The sequence below is a fragment of the Heterocephalus glaber genome, unplaced genomic scaffold (genome assembly GCF_053883595.1).
Source record: "Heterocephalus glaber isolate CG9 unplaced genomic scaffold, H.glaber_assembly_v1.0 deba00001610, whole genome shotgun sequence".
Classification (NCBI taxonomy): Eukaryota; Metazoa; Chordata; class Mammalia; order Rodentia; family Bathyergidae; genus Heterocephalus; species Heterocephalus glaber.
This window is the reverse complement of record NW_028258381.1, coordinates 22,269,775-22,285,799: the sequence shown is the minus strand read 5'-3', so window position 1 is coordinate 22,285,799 and position 16,025 is coordinate 22,269,775. Positions and strand designations below refer to the sequence as shown.

The following is a 16,025-nucleotide window of genomic DNA, read 5'->3' as shown; positions in this document are numbered from 1 at the left end:
TGTCCTTGGAGGCTGGCCAGGCATCAGTTCAGTAACACTGTGTCCTTGCCCTGCTCTGCATCAGAGGGATTGCCTTCTACCAGTGACACTTTCTAGGCTTCCCTGGCTCCTGGTTCCTCTGGCTGATGGGGGACACTGACAACAGAGACAAGCAGATGCCAGGGCTCTTCACCCTTCCCTCCTGCTTCCGGTGACTTGCTGCCAGTGCCCATGTCACTTCTTCATCTCCAGGCCTGTTAGCAGCCCCTTTTTGTGGTCCCAGCTCTGGCCACACCCTTCCTCTCCAGGGGCAGTGGAGGCCTCCTGTTGTGCCCAACCCTCGCCTGGTCCTGCTAGCCCTCTTGGCACCTTTGCCACTCACTCCCCACACTAGGTCCCCTCTCTTGACTCACCGGGCATGGGCTGTTGGCCCTGAACCTGTCCCTCTCTCCTCTTTGCTGTCACTACCCTCATCTCCACACTGTCTTCCTGGCCAGACCACAAAGAAGCTGTGCAGCACAGGCCCTTTATACAAAGGGCATCACAACAAGGGACCATCAGTGTGCTGCTGCAGGTCACACTCCTGGGCAAGGGTGACTGCAGGTGACACACTGCGCGGGCCTGGGGCCGCCCAGCACACAGACATATGGACACCACAGAACCAAGGGCACTGCTTAGAAGGAAAGGGGAAGAGCTATCAGCAGCTTCTGATAACACCCTTCTCTCCTCCTCCTGTGTTCTTGGAGAGGTGCCCTAGGCCAGTACAAACTCCCACAGGGCCACCAGAGCCACTTCACGTCATCATGGAATGTTTCATTTCTGCAACTGGGCTGATAAACTGTACTTCACAGAGCTGATGTAAGCAAAAATGAGACTGAAACAGGGCCGTTTATCCAAGTACTCAACACAGCCTGGCACGCAGAGGTACTCAATATATTAAGTCTTAGCTGGGTTCGAGGAAATCTTAGCTCAGAATGCCAAGATATGAGTCAGCTTCCCTAGAGACTCCCTCAGGGTATCCGGACTGTGCAGGCCTTCTGGGAGCCTGCAGGCGCTGGAGGACCCCGAGCTACAGAGTTTGCGGCACCAGGGCAGATGATGGGGTCAGTGGGTGGGACCACCAGGGAGGTCCCTGCAGGAACTGGGTAGACACTGGAGGAACTAGGGGTCGGACCACAATGGTTTTGCACATAACATAGGCCGGAGGCAGGCTGGTATGGAGGCAGGCTGGGCATGTGCCCGGAAGTGCAGGTTGGCCAGGGGGCTGGTTGCTGGCCACTGGGATGCTGCATCTGGATGACAGGGTAGCTCAGGGGCCGGTGAGGATGGCAGCTCTGTGTGGGGTAGGAGCCGAGCACAGGGTTCAGCCTGGAAAGGAACAAGAGGAAAACAGTCATTCAGCTAGCAGTGATTGGGACCACCCTGTCATCCCAGAAAACTGCAGGACTGCTGACCTGCTCTCTATTACCAGACCAGGGGAGGAGGGGAGAAGAAAGGCTGACCCTAAGGGAACAGAAAATAGGTGCCCAGAGAGCAAATTAGCAAGATCAGGGGCTTGTCATGGAAACCAGAAACTGCCGAGGTATGACTTCCGCCTAGCAGCTCCTCCACCAGGAGAGGGGCCAGGGAGGTCACACCAGGCAGAGCACCTGTGGCTGGCCAGTACCTCACTGGTGTGCAATTTAACACCCAGACATCTGGTGTGAAATTTCCTACCTGGGCCTCACGAATGAGGACTCGCTGGCTGGTAGGAATCAGCATGGCAGATGCAGGCTGAAGACTCCATCACAGACCATGTGGCCGGGAATACAAATGGAGACACATGCTACTGGGTTTGTACTCTGAATTTTTAAATTTGCAGTTCCACTGAGGCCCAGCCCCAGCCCTATTTTGAGACAAGTTCTCAGTAAATTACCAAGGCCAGCCTCAAACTCAAGACCTTCCTGCCTCAACCTCCTGAGTAGCTGGTATTACAGGTGCGTGCCTCCATACCCAGCTTGTCCTCTGAACTCGTGCGAAGTTCCACACCTGGCAAGTGGATGTCAGTACCACCAGTGTCTGTAGCTAGACTGGACTGGACTGAATCTGCATTTTTTTTTTTTTGAGACAGGGTATCGCTATGTAGTTCAGGTTAGCCTTGAACCTTTGATGATCCTCCTGCTTCAGCCTTCTAAGTGCTGGAATTATAGGCGCGCGCCACCATGCCTGGATGAACTCATTTCAATTAAACCTGGATCTTACAGACCAGCTGCTGAAGTCCAGGGACAGGGCATGTCATACACTTCTCCTGGCATTAAAAAAAAAGTCTCGGGGCTGAGTATAATTCAGTGGTAGAGCACTTATCTCTAGCGTGTGCTGGGCCCTGGGTTTAAAGCACTGCAAAAAACCAAAACCCAAAACACATTTCTCAACAAGCGCAAGCAGGGAGACCCACCTGTGCAAATGGCCATCTCAAAACCAAAATAAACATGCGTGTAGTAAAGCTGCCCATGACCCACTGTCAGCTGCCTGAAACACTGGGTTCTGTTCTGCGTGTCTGTAGCATGTCTGTCCCCCATTCTTCAATGGGGACCAGACACCACCCACAGGAATGCAGAAGGAACAGAAGGCTTCCACCTCCCTCTGCCCATGTGCCTGTCATGGTGAGGCGGGACCACACCTCGCACCAGGGGGTCATAGCTTCACCAAAAACATTTCACAGAGGGGCCGGGGATTTAGCTCAGTGGTTCTGTCGCCTGCCCTGCAAGCACTAGGACCCGAGTTCGATCCCTAGTACCAAAAACAAAACAAAACAAACATTTCACAGATAACCAACGAGTCCCTTCCACATTTAGACCCCAGGAATGACTTGCCTGAATCCTGAAGCAAAATGGCTAGTTTGCATTTCTGTTTTTCTCAGCACCCCTCCTTGCCTTTAAAACATGCTCAGAAGGCCCTGGGTGGGTGAAGGCTGGGAATATGCACTTGCTGGAATGAATTCCAAGGAGCAGCTTTCCAGTCAATAAAACCTGCATCACAGCAGCACTGAAGGAAAAAGTGAGCCCCACAGCCAGGTAAGGGCAAGAAAGCTCACTTACAAAGCACTTTGACTTCTTAGTTCCTTTTCTCTTGTTGTTTTTGTCTTTCTGGTACTGGGGACTGAACTCAGGGCCTTTGCACTGAGCTACATCTCCTCCTCCTCTATTTTTAGTTTGAGACAAGGTCTTGCCAAGTCTCCAAGTTGCCCAGGCTGGGCTTGAATGAGATCCTCCTGCCTCAGCTTCAGAGTGCTGGATTATGGGCATGCCTAACTGAGCTCCTTCTCTTGGAGAGCACTGAAGGAGGGGGAATGTCCTGTGCTATGAAGTCTCTGCAGGGACAAAAGCCAGGGAAAGACCCAAGTGGCAATGTGAACAGAGGGAAGGGCTGAGGAAGACGCCAGGAACACCTGAGTCTGGACTAGGCTCTTGAGTCCTTGTCACTGGAAACACAGGTAACCATGTTCTTTGGCTTCAACAAAAGCTCAGGTGGGCTGCCTGGCACTTTGCACAGGACACCAAACAGGGCTGGACTGCCGAACAGTAAACCTCATCTACTCTTGCTGCATGGCCAAGAACCTCTACCCCAGGTCCTGGGCCCCATCCTAAGCAACCTTGCCAATCAGTGGCCTGTCTGTGCTTCTAGTGAGGGCCAGGGCCAGTGTGACCACAGAGAGCTAGGTCCCTTCTTCACAGTGGTGCAGCAGCCAGAATGCTCAGAGGACCGTTGCACATCCATATTCATTCATTCATTCATTCATTCATTCATTCATTTGCAGTGCTGGGGATCAGACCAAGGCCTTCTGTGCCAGATAAGAGCTCTACCACTGCGCCATATCCTCAGCACCTAGTTGTGCATTGACTTTCAAATCTCTGTACCTCTTTTTCTCTATGACCCATGGTGGCCCAACCATACCCTCCCCTCTCCCAGCCCCGGAGTTGCTTAAGAATCTGACTGGTGAGTTGTGGAACTTACTTGCGGCTCTGGGCTGCCCTGCGTTCAGCCAAGGACCCCGACACGTACTTGAACATGGGCATCCTCCTCATGAGGCTGAAGGGGAAGGTCTGGTCGAGCTTCAGAGCCACTTGCTCTGGGATGTCAAGGTTACAGCAGTATGTGAGGCCATCTGAGGTTGAGCACATTAAGTCAAATCGGAGGCAGCGAAAGGGAGGTGGCTGAGCCTGCCCCATGGAAGGACATAGGCTGCTACACACTCTGGTTGGAGGTTCAAGCCCAGGGGAAACCCAGAGTCAAAAGTATCCATCCACCACACCTCACAGAGAACACAACCAGCCACAGAGGTGGCAGGTGGTCTCCTGAGCCCTCTATCCTCCAACCACGGTCACAGGCCAGCACACACCAGCCCTTGTGTGGGAGCAGGCATGAGGCTGTCCTAACATCCCCAGAGGGACCGGCACCTTCTGATACTTTGGTCCCAAACAGAAAGTATCCTGCTCAATGTGACCACATGAGATTCTCTGGCAGTGTTGTTCCCATTCTCTGTCACCATCCCCAGTGACAAGGGCATCCTGGTCATCTAACCTGCAACCGCCCACCACAAAGATTGAGCCGTCACTTGTTCATTTAGTCTTTCAACAAATATTTATTAGGCATCTATTATATGCCTGGATTAGGGAGTAAGTGTAAGTTGACTATCTCTTATCCAAAATTGTTGGGACCAGAAGTGTTTCAGATTTCAGGTATTTTTTAGATTTTGGAATATCTGAATATCCATAATGAGGTATCTTGGAGATGGGAACCAGGTTTAAACCCAAAACATATATATTTTTTCATTTTGACCTTGTACACATAGGTGGAAGGGCATTATACACAATATTTTCAGTACACTTGTTTTTTGACTCCGACCCATCATAGAAGGTCAAGTGTGGAATTTTCCACTTGTATTGTTAGGTTGGTCCTCCGAAAGTTTCAGGTTTGGGAGCATTTCGGAGTTCAGATTTCTGAATTAGGGATGCTTAATCTGTAGTAAGTATGAGACAAGGAGTAATTGGGGCAAAAATTTATAGAAGACCACACTGGGGCCCCTCACCTCAGGAGTGGGAAAGGCTTTCCCTGAGGAAGGGATGAGAACGCTGAACCTGATATGGAAAGAAACAACAGTGAGGACAAAGGGGAGGTGAAGTGGGGCCTGCAGGAAGCACTGCCAAGAGAAAAGTATTTCCTGAGGTGGGCTCTTGACAGGAATGCAGCTTGCATTTTCAGCAAGATAACTCTTTGCTGGCTGGACCATCTCACTCTTTTAGAGGCTGTTCGGCATCCCTGGCCACTGACCACAGACAGTAGCCTCTAGCTGTTGTGATAACTTAAAATGTCCCTGTCTATTTCTACACTTGTTCCGGGAGGACAGTATATTGTGTTTCCAAATACCAATTCCACATGATAACCAGTGGTTAAAGAAGTCAAATGCTGCACTAGAAATTCCAGTATAAGGCACTGTAAACCATGACACAAATATAAGCTGTTTTCAGACTTTGGACAATAAACATTGTTGGACTGTGATCTCTAAGAAAAGGAAAAGAATTGTAGTGAGCCCCAGGAACACACGGGCTTTCCATCTAGAGGCACTTTCCAAGCTGTAGCACAGCACAGTACTTGTTGCTAGGCCAAAAAGACAGATTAGACGAAGTAGCTGGAATCTGCAGGTCCGAGTAATGGTGAGGCGGTCACTTCCCAGGGAAGGGGCTCTAGAAATCTGCATGAGATTTCAGCTGAATGCTGACGTGTGCACACATAGGCTGAGCCTTCTCACACCAGGCAACAATAGCTACTGGGGAAACAACTATTGGGAAGCTGAGAGCTGAACAGTTCCTGGAACTCACACAGGGTAGGGGTACATACACTCAAGTTCCTACCACAGTGGAGAGATCTCAATCCATACTCAATCCAATACCTTCTGAGGGGCATTCAGAGAACTCTCCTTCTCCAAAATGGTGCCTTAAAAACAAGGCTAAACTAGCTGCTAAATAAAGGCTACTCTAGGGCCAGGGATTTAGCTCAGTGGTTCTGCCGCCTGTCTCGCAAGTGTAATGACCCGAGTTCGATCCCCGGTACCAAAAAATAAAAAAATAAAAAAAATAAAGACTACTCTGGACTATTCCTGAAAGAGTTAAGAAAAGTAAGCCTCAAATTAATTTTCAAGTAAATTCACTATCAGAACAAAAATCAACACTCTTTAAAGGAAAATAACAAAAATCTAGCCTTCAATAATACAGTATTCACAGCGTCTACCATAAAATTAAAAATTGCTAAACATGCCAAGCAGCATGAAAATGGGCCCTTAATCAGGAGGAAATCAAAAGAAACAACTAGAAGCAAAATGGCAGAGATGATAGTATTAACAGACAAGGATCTTAAAGTAGTTACTACACATAAGTATTTTAAAATATAAGTATTTAAAGGAATCATAATGAAGGAATAGATAAAGAATCTCAATAAGAAATGAAAACTATAAAAAAGAACCAAATGGAGCTGGTGTGGTGGTGCATGCTGTAATCCCAGCACTCAAGAGGCAGGAGGATCACTGAGTTCAAGGCCAGCCTGGGCTACATAGTAAATTCAAGGCCAGTCTGAACTATACAGCAAGACTGTCTCAAAACAAAACAAAACCACCAACAAAAGAACCAAATGGAAACTCTTGAACTGAAACACAAACATGTGAAATGAAAACACGTGACAGGTGAAACAGTTTGACCAGCAGGTTAGAAACTACAGAAAATCACTGGACTTGACAATAAGGCAACAGAAAGAAAAACAATAAAAATCATTATTAATTTCTCATTAGAAACAATACAAGGCAGGTGAAAATACAATGACGTCTTTAAAAGTAAACAAGGAGCTAGGCATGTAGCGCAGTGATAGAGTACTTGCCTAATATGCCTGAAGCCCTGGTTCAATCCCCAGGATCGTAATTTTAAAAGATTAATTAATAACCTAAAAAGGGGAATCTAGAGAGATCAGAGAAAGCTAGAAGTCTATATTTAGTGAAATAAAACCATTTTCAGACAACCAAAAGCTGAGACAATTTGTCACCAGCAGATCTGCTATACCAGAAATGTTAAAGGAAGTTCTTCAGGCTAAAGGAAAATGAGACAAGATGAGAACTTGAATTTATACAAAAGAGGAATACAACTAGAAATGGTAAATATGTAGGCAGGTGTCTTGTTTTGTTAATTTAAAAGGTATACATAATCGACTACCTAAACTAAAGTAGTCATAATATATTATGTGGTTTACAACACACGGAGAATCAAAATTGATGGCAACAAGAACATAAAGGATGAGAAGGAAAAAATATATTGTAAGATTCTTACATTATATATGGAGTGTATGTTTAAGAGTAGTTTATGATAAGCTTAAAATGCATACCATAGTGGTCGCTTTGGCAGCACATATACTAAAATGCGTACTGTAAACTCTAACAACCACTAAAAAATAAAACAATGAGGTATAGCTGACAAGCAAGAAGATTAAACACTAAAAGACTATTTGATTAAAAGCAGTATGAGCAAGAAAAAAATAACATTTGGAACAAAGAGCAAGCTGTCAGACTTATACCCAACACTGATTATACCAAATGTAAATGGGCTAATCATGCCATAATTTAAGAAGGCAGAGATTGTCAGATTGGAGAACCAACTACATATGTTACTCACAAGATATGTGATTTAAATATGAAGACACAAAAATGCTTACCATTGTTAATACTTTTCTTTTTCTTCAGTACTAGGGATTGAATCCAGGGCCTTCTGCATGCTAGACAAGTCCCCTACCATAAGCCACAGTCCAAGCCTCCAAAGTTAAAAAAAAAAAAAAAAAAAAAAGAGGGAAAGGTATACATTTCTTTTTTCTTTTTTTGGGTACTGGGGATCGAACTCAGGACCTTGCACTTGTGAGGCAGGTGGTTGCACCACTGAGCTAAATCCCAGGCCCTACATCATTTCTAATTAAAAGAAAGCAGAAAGCTAGACCCAGGCATGATAGCACAAGTCTGTAATCCCAGCACTTGAGAGGATGAGGCACGAAGACCCTCCAAGTCCACAGCCAGCCTTGGCTACATAGTGAATTCAAGGTCAGCCTGAACTGCACAGGGAGACCTGTCTCAAAAAACAAAAAACAAACAAAAAACAAAGCAGAAAGCTGGAATGGAATAACTAAATTAATATAATACAACACAGATTTAAAGGTAAAGAATATCAGAGATTAGCTGGGTGTGGTGGCTCATGCCTGTAATCCTAGCACTCAGGAGGCTGAGGCAGGAGGATTGTCATAAGTTTGAGGCCAGTGTGGGCTACATAGTGAGTTCACAGCCAGCCTGAACTACATAGGGAGATCCTGTCTCAAATAAATAAATAAATTCAAACAAATGAACATAAAGGTTTAAAAACAATAAAATTACATTTAAAAATGAGCTATGCTATCAGTCATTTGTATCTATATATGATCTTCTTAATAGTGTATAGAATCATGAATTGAAAGAGATTTTAGGCCTATACTTTATCTAACCCCCAACCCTACCAATTCTGATGCTTAAAGAAGTAACTCCACTTTGTATTTTAGTTTTCTGACTGCCAGAATATGATCAATACAAAACTTATCCTAATGATTATCCATCTATATGGTAAAAGGCAAACTGCTTTCATTTTTTTTTTTTTTCTTCCTCTGAGAAAAACATCAAACCAAACAAAGACAGTCACAAAAACAAATCTGGGGCTGGGAGTGTAGCTCAGTGGCAGAATGCTTGCTCAGCATGTGTGAGGCCTTGGGTTCCATTCCCAGCACTGAAAACAAACAAACAAAAGCTTCCTATCCCTTTCAAGAACAACATTTCCAGCTTATGGGTATCTCAGACTCTTCCAATGAAAACTCTATTATAATTGGTCAAATGTAAATTCACACACACATAATCTAATTAGCATACATCACCAACTGGACGTTATAAGCTGGACAAGATAACTATCTTGATATTTTTCAGATGAGGAAATGTGGTCCAGAGAAAGGAGTGGAACCTGCTATGTGTTTTTTTTTTTTTTTTTTTTTTTTTGGTACCCAGGGATCGAACTTGGGTCCTTGCACTTGTGCAGCAGGTGGTGAAACCACTGAGCTAAATCCCCAGCCCTGCTATGTGTTTTTAAAGCTAAAGCTCAAACCTGAGTTGCTGGCATCTGAACTCAAGACTACCTACCTGACACCCTAGAACCCCTCTCTGGGCGCACTTTTGGTATAGCATCATTACAGTTTTCTTCCAGGAAGGATACACAACAGCCCAATCAAAAGGCCACACAGGTTGCTCAGGAAAGAGGTCTGGGGAATGAGCCAAGAGGCACCCAGCAGGAGCCATGGCACCAGGATGGAGGGCATGACCACACCCAACACCAGGACCCGCCGCATGCGAGTACGGATAGTACTAACTCCCAGCATGGCGAAAGCCACCGGGGTGAAACCTCTGGCATCTTCCACCTCCCCCAGCTTTGACAGCGATGACACAGCCTCAAGTGACAGGAAGATGATAGCGGAGGAGACGGTGAAGATCAAGGTGAAGAAGCAGTGGCGGATGGTGCCCACAGATTTCTCAAAATTTCCGGCAAAACGCCAGATGATGACTGCACCGCAGAACAGGGAGACTGGATTCTCATAGACAAAGATGTAGGTCACCAGCCTGTAAACTGAAGAGGGAGCCAGGTTAGAGCCTGACACTGGGTTGTTCCAGGGAGGGAAAGCCACCTAAGAAAGGGAGAGCAGCCTCCATGTTAGCGAACTGAGAGCCAGTGAAAAGCAGCAGGTAAGCAGCGGGGGCAACAACGAAGGACCCAAGACAGCAGAAGCATGAATGACTAATCCCTGCTCTTTCTCTCCTTGGCCTGGTGCAAGTCTTATCAGTACCAATTTCCATGTGTGAAAAAACATTTTTGGCATGGTGAGGTTTCTGAATTTGTAGAGCTTTAGAATCCTTTTGTAGATTTTAAATCTGATCTACGTCATGGGCAGTTTCAGGGTTAATTGTAACAACAACTTCAGGGTGGATTGAGAGGGTGTCACTTAACACTCTGTGTGCCAGTCTCCTCAGCTGTAATCCTGACCTCTCCTTCCATAGTGGCTGTTCAGAGGAAGAAAAAAGGGCCCGTGAATTATTTTACAGCTATAAGGATTATAAAACTCTCATGATTAATATGGAAATCAGAACTCTTCCTTGAAAGTGTTTACCCAATCTTACAGGGAAAGCAGTTTCTATGCAGTCAGAAAGCAAAGAATTATACTTTCATTTTCCTCTAACATACATCTATACATCTATATTCTTTTTTGGGGGGGGCGGGTGCCGGGGATCGAACTTGGGTCCTTGCGCTTACAAGGCAAGCGGCAGAACCACTGAGCTAAATCTCTGGCCCTACATCTATATTCTTAAAGGCTGAAACACTACTCTGAAGGAGAGACTGATAAAGTAACAATAATAGTGTACTAAGGAGTCTAAAGACTTGGAGTGGGATCTTGGCTCTCTTATAACCAGGCTAGCTGAGCTCAGTCAAGGCCAAGGTACAGGCCCTCTTGGCTTCCGTTTCCTCATTGTAAAGCCACAGGGTTAGGCTTGAGACCTTGAAGGTCTCTCACATAACTAATGTTCATATGTCCATAAACTCCACATTCAGGGAAGCTGTGAACTAAAAAAAAAAAGGAGGTTCATTTTGCTTCTATCTATGAGGGGGTGCTGTGAATATCCAGGACAGAGGGGACACTGGTAAAATGAGGGATTTGAGCAGGGAAGCAGGCTGTGGAAACATATACCTCTGTCAGGCCGTCTCTGGAAGGCTTCATTATCTGAAAAGTACTTCATTATTTGGTGAGTACTTCCAAAACTGAAATTCCAAGTATAAATGTGAAAAGATTCTAGTCCTCTATATGTTTGCTATTTATATTACTGCAGGCTCTTGTTTCAAAACATCACACAATACAAACAAAAAGCTGAGCTCCTATCTCAATTCTGTGATTTAAGAGCTCTGTGATTCTCTGCATTAAGCACAGTCTCATCTAAATAATGGACAATTTAATAAGGCCTGTCTGGGATCCCTGAGGATTAAATGATATAATGCATTTGATTGTGGTTTATAAAACAGCAAGAGTGATACATTTCCCTTACTTCTCCCCTGAAAAGAATGAGGAAGAGAGACTAGGAATGACTTTTATCAACGATGTTTAGACTTAATTGATCTGCAAAATTGCTTTCCCCAGAGAAAATGAACACCTCTAAAGGCAGAAGACACCCCTACACACACACACACACACATACACACACGAGCAGGGAATTAGGATTAAGATACAAACAAAGCAGAAGACGTTCCAAACTTCAAGAGGACAGGATGTTTACGGACTGGCAACAAAGTTTAATTGTGATAAAAAGTGGGAGAAACAGTTTTTCGCTGGGGCGCTGGCCTGAAACAGACACGGGTGTGTACATAAAACGGGAGAGAGAGAGAAAAAAAGTCTTTATCCTCAGGGAGAGATGGAGGAATGGATTTAGGGTCTTGACCGGGCTGGAGGCGACAGGAAAGGTACAAATTCAGGCAGAGAAGGACTATTACAGTGATGACGAAGATGAGGCTTAGGAAAGAAGTGACTATGGGAGACAAGGGACAGTGCTGGAGGCTGGATCTCCGCTGGGAAGAAGGGCTGCGCACCGAGTCAGGGCTAGCTGGCAGTGAGGCCCGAGGGGCGAGTCCTGCGAGGCTGGGGCCTAGGCACGCGCGACGTGGGAGCCCAGGGACTCCGCGCGCCATCCCGGCCCCGCCCCTGCTCACCTTGCCAGTTGCGCACAGCCTCGGACCGCAGGGACAGGTCCGAGGGCGCCTGAGGCGGCTGAAGCGAGAACAGCCGGGGCCCAGAGACAAGCAGCGAGACCAGCGCCGTGAAGAAGGTGGCGCATGGCATCTCGGGACACGAGCACCAGCTCCGATACCCGGGCCCCGAGGCTGCTGGAGCCCCGGGAACCGCCATGGTAGTCTACGTTCCAGCGCTCCGCCTCAGCGCCTTCCACCTCCCCTGCGAAAGTCTCGCCCAGCAACAGCTAAGGTGCCGGCAGGAAGTCCCGCCTCCTCCACGACCCGCCCATTGCGAAACTGCCCAATCCTAGGCCGCCGATCAGCCTTTGCAGGCTGTGGGATACTTGAAGTATCCTGGCTGTGGTCTGCAGCGTGTTCCTAAAGCAGCTCTGGGAACCGGGTCCGCTCTGGGACTGCTTCTCCAGGTCGATTATTACAGATCCGCAGAGTCCCATCACACCATATTCTCCTTATCTGTATTCATCCTCATTATACCAAAGGGGAAACTGAGTCTGGGAGGGTCCCAGGGTAATACGTTTAAAAGGCAAAGACGGAATTAGAAGTTGGATTCTCCTACAGTTTGTTACTAGGCTGGATCTGAGGGTCCCTAAGGCTGAAATAAGGAAATTAACCCATCCTTTTTTTTTTTTTTTTTTTTGGTACTTTTTTTTTTTTTTTTCGAACTCTGGATCTTGTGCTTGCGAGCCAGGCGGCAGAACCACGGACCTAAATCCCCGGCAGCCCATCCATAAATTTATGGGTTTGCAGACTGCCATCAGGGAAAAAGAATTTTCCCGACGTGTCAGTAAGAGGCAAGAGAAGGGTTTATTCGACAGAGCGGACGGGCGCTCTGAGAAAGGAGACACACTATGAGCCTGAGTTGGGTACCTTTAAGGGGGTGTCTTCAAGGTGGGAGATCTAGGATGTGTGTTCCTACTCTGTCAGGTTACAGTGCAGGCCCTCCACATGTGTTTGAAGTTGAGATCTGCTGTTCACCCATATTGCTGCTTCCTGAAGATGGAGGAAGCACAATTTATAGGTAAAAAAGGCCCAATTTACAGGCTTACTGTGTCCTTTAAGATCTTTAGGAATTTCTGTCTTTCTCCCCCTCCCCACTTTCCTGTGAGTTTCCTGGAAGGAGAAAAAAGACTTAAGTAACTTTTGTGTCCCGAAGCTGCAGTGTTTTCTTTCTTTCTTTCCTTCTTTTGCTTTCTTTTTTTTTTTTTAGTTCTTTGAGACAGGGTATCCCTACTAGTCCAGGCTAGCCTTGAACTCACAGTGATCCTCCTGCCTCAGCCTCCTGAGTGCTGGGATTACAGGCATGTGCCACCATGCCTGGCTGCAGTGTTTCTTAATTACAACTTTTAAATCTGGAGTTCCTTGGGTTTTTTTGCCTAGTTTACATTTCTTTTATCCTACCTCACCAGGAGAGCAGTTTCTGTGGCTGGATTGGAGAGGAAAAGCAGGAGATGGGAGAGGAATTCAGTGGAAGGGACTGACGAGTTACATCCTATAACACTAATAATCAAAGCCCATTTCAGCACTTTATAGTTTGAGAAGTGCCACGGCCTGCGTGGCAAGGGTCTGGGGCCTGAGCAGGGCAACGGAAAATGCAGAAAACAAGAGAACTAAAGTGGGACTGGGTGGGGCCTCCCCACCTGTGGAGTGGAGAACACCTCGACCTGTGTATCACTTTAAGGCATGAGGAGGAAAAGTACACAGAGATGGGGCAGGGTGCCCTTGGTAACTTGTTGTTCTAATGCATTCTGAGAATAGCTGACTGATAAGGCTGGTGGGAACAGAGACAGGCGAGCTGGCTGTTCCTAGGACTATGTCAAATAGGACTACAATAAACAGAGTACATCCTTGTACTACTTCAGCAGGGTAAATCAGGCCGCAAAGGGAGGGAAGTCATGAAGGTGCAGGAGCTGGGCAAGAAGCCTCCTGACAGAGAAGCTCTTTTGACAAAGAACAGCTGTTTCTGGCTCGTTGTTTCCACCATTACAGGTGCCCTAGCAGGCATGACACCCATGGTCAATAGTGGGAAATCAGAGGACTAGGATTTGAATCTAGGTTGCCTAAGTCCAAGTTTTATGCCCCTTTTTACTACTTACCTCAAAAATGCTTTTTGATGCTTGTGTGTAGTACATATGACCAGAGGCCACATAGACTTCTGAAAAATAAACAAATGCTTCACTCTCTATGCTGGATAGTCTGTTTTCCCTCAGATCCATCTCATCCTACATTGTCTCTGCACTGTAGTCCCCACAGTGATTTCTGTTCCTCTCCAGCCAGTGCTCCTTTCAGCCAGCCTCTGTCCATAGATCCAGCTCTTCTGGGCCCTGCACCTCCTTTCTCACCCTTTCAAGCCAGGTGTGCAAGTGGCTCCTCACCAATGCCAGCCCTGAGTCCCTCACCATCTCCTCTTTGTTCTCTTTAATTCTGCAACTCCCTTTATTCTCTTCACTTAGACCTTTAAAGGGTGCTCCTTTCCCCCACCCTCCAAAAATCCTGCCTCACACTGCAGGGGTATCTGGCTTCTTCCCCATGCACCACCCACCCCTGCTAGCCTTATCAGCTCCATTCCTTGTCCACTGCTGCAGGCTTGGGTTTGACTCAGCTTTAGCTGCTGCCTCCACAGGCTGGAAGTGTGGTGGAGGAAAACATTCTTTCTGGAGCTGCTGCTCAGCTCACACTGCTTCTTTGGTCCAGAAGGATAGTTACCTTGTACTTCCAGGGTCACTGACTGCTCTGATGAGGAACTTCTTCCAAATTCCTGTGATACTGGGAACAAGAAGATACTCCATCAGGCCCTCAGCTGTTTTCATGAATACTGAAGCAGTATCTTGACAAGATACCTGTTTAGCAAGTCTCTGCTGCATACCACACTTCCCTATCTGTGACAACCTGCCCCAAATTGTGGCTTAATTTACCTACCATTTTATTATCTTCCGTGATTCTATGGGTCAGCAATTTGGGCTGTGCTCTGCTGGACAGTTGTTCTGCTAGAACCACTTGGGGCCACTCATGGCTTTTGTCAGCTGGTGGGTTGGCTGGGGACTGGGTGACATATGGGGCCTTGGGTGGGATGACTCCTCTCTGCTCCATGATTTAATCCTCCAGTGCTGGTGTGGACTTCTTTGTAGAATGGCCTCAGAGAAGCCAGAGGGGAAAGGATGAATGTACAAACTATATATATTATATATACATTATATATATAATATATATTCTATATAATTGTCTCTTGGTATTCAAAAGGGATTGGTTTTAGGATGCCTCACCAAAATTCATGGATGCTCAAGTCTCTTATAATTCCTTGTATAAAATAGCATATAATCTAGGCATATCCCCTGTTCCTTGTATAAAATAGCATATAATCTAGGCATATCCCCTGTGTACTTTAAATTATCTGTAGATGACATAATACCTACTACAATGAAAGTACCATGTAAGTAATTGTTATATTGTATTGTTTAGGAAATAATTACAAGAAAAGTCTGTCCATATTCAGTGTGGATACAATCCTCCCCCCCCTCCCTGCCTATTTGTAGCCTACAGTTGGTTGAATCTATGGATCAGAACCTACAGCTACAGAGAGCCAAGTGGAAGTGCATCAGGCACTGTTGTGTGCTTTCTACATACAGTTGTCATTTAATCCTTACAATAACCCAGTAAGATTAGCTTTATTACAATTTCCTTTTTACTGATAAAGCAATGGAGACACAGAGAAGTCAAGTAATTCAAAATTAGGCAACAACTGTCCCAGGTGCCTTTTCTGACTTCCTCCCACTCTCAACCTTGCCTGGCTAAGATGCACTGTTTCATATTAACTGTCATAGCACTTTCTACACTAAACTGTGTGCTAAAAGCTTAGTTCCAAGCTGATTGGCCTTTTGGAAAAGTGATTGGATTATGAGAACTCTAACTTCATTTAGTGGATTAATCCAGTGATGAGATAATAATTTGATGGCATTATTGGGAGATGATGGAAATGGGAGGTGGGGCCCACATGAAAGGAATGGATCATGGGAGCATGAGCCTGGGGACTATGTCTGGTCCCCAGTCATTTCCTCTCTGGCTCTCTCACCTGGTTTTCACGAGGTGAGCAGCTTTTCTCCACCACACCCTTCCGCCATATTTCTGCCTTGCCACAGGCCTAAAAGCAATGGATCCAGCTGACCATGGAATAAAACCCCTGAA

At 46.2% G+C, this 16,025-nt stretch overlaps 1 protein-coding gene across 2 annotated transcripts; it reads right to left on the bottom strand.

Annotated features, from left to right (window-relative positions):
• Positions 1-848: 848 nt before the first annotated feature.
• Positions 849-12,103, bottom strand: Rhbdd2 (rhomboid domain containing 2). Of its 2 annotated transcripts, none has more exons than XM_087196280.1 (4): positions 11,805-12,103; positions 9,273-9,680; positions 4,021-4,123; positions 849-1,347 (listed from the first exon to the last, which is right to left on the bottom strand). In XM_087196280.1, exons 1-4 carry the CDS (start codon positions 11,998-12,000, stop codon positions 990-992), a joined length of 1,065 nt encoding a protein of 354 aa, XP_087052406.1. In that variant the 5' UTR covers positions 12,001-12,103; the 3' UTR covers positions 849-989. The 2 variants fall into 2 exon arrangements, with proteins under 2 accessions (XP_087052406.1, XP_004840138.2); XM_004840081.3 differs by having other exon boundaries at positions 3,973-4,123; positions 11,805-12,082.
• Between the last annotated feature and the right edge of the window lie 3,922 nt (positions 12,104-16,025).

What these genes read in the sequence shown, in the direction of transcription:
- Rhbdd2 (XM_004840081.3), bottom strand. Translation starts at nt 12,000, where the DNA reads ATGGCGGTTCCCGGGGCTCCAGCAGCCTCGGGGCCCGGGTATCGGAGC. An exon ending in GGCTGTGCGCAACTGGCAAG is followed by an intron (nt 9,681 to 11,804) that starts GTGAGCAGGGGC and finishes CTCCCTCTTCAG; the next exon opens with TTTACAGGCTGGTGACCTAC. An exon ending in CCTTTTGATTGGGCTGTTGT is followed by an intron (nt 4,124 to 9,272) that starts GTATCCTTCCTG and finishes GCTCAACCTCAG; the next exon opens with ATGGCCTCACATACTGCTGT.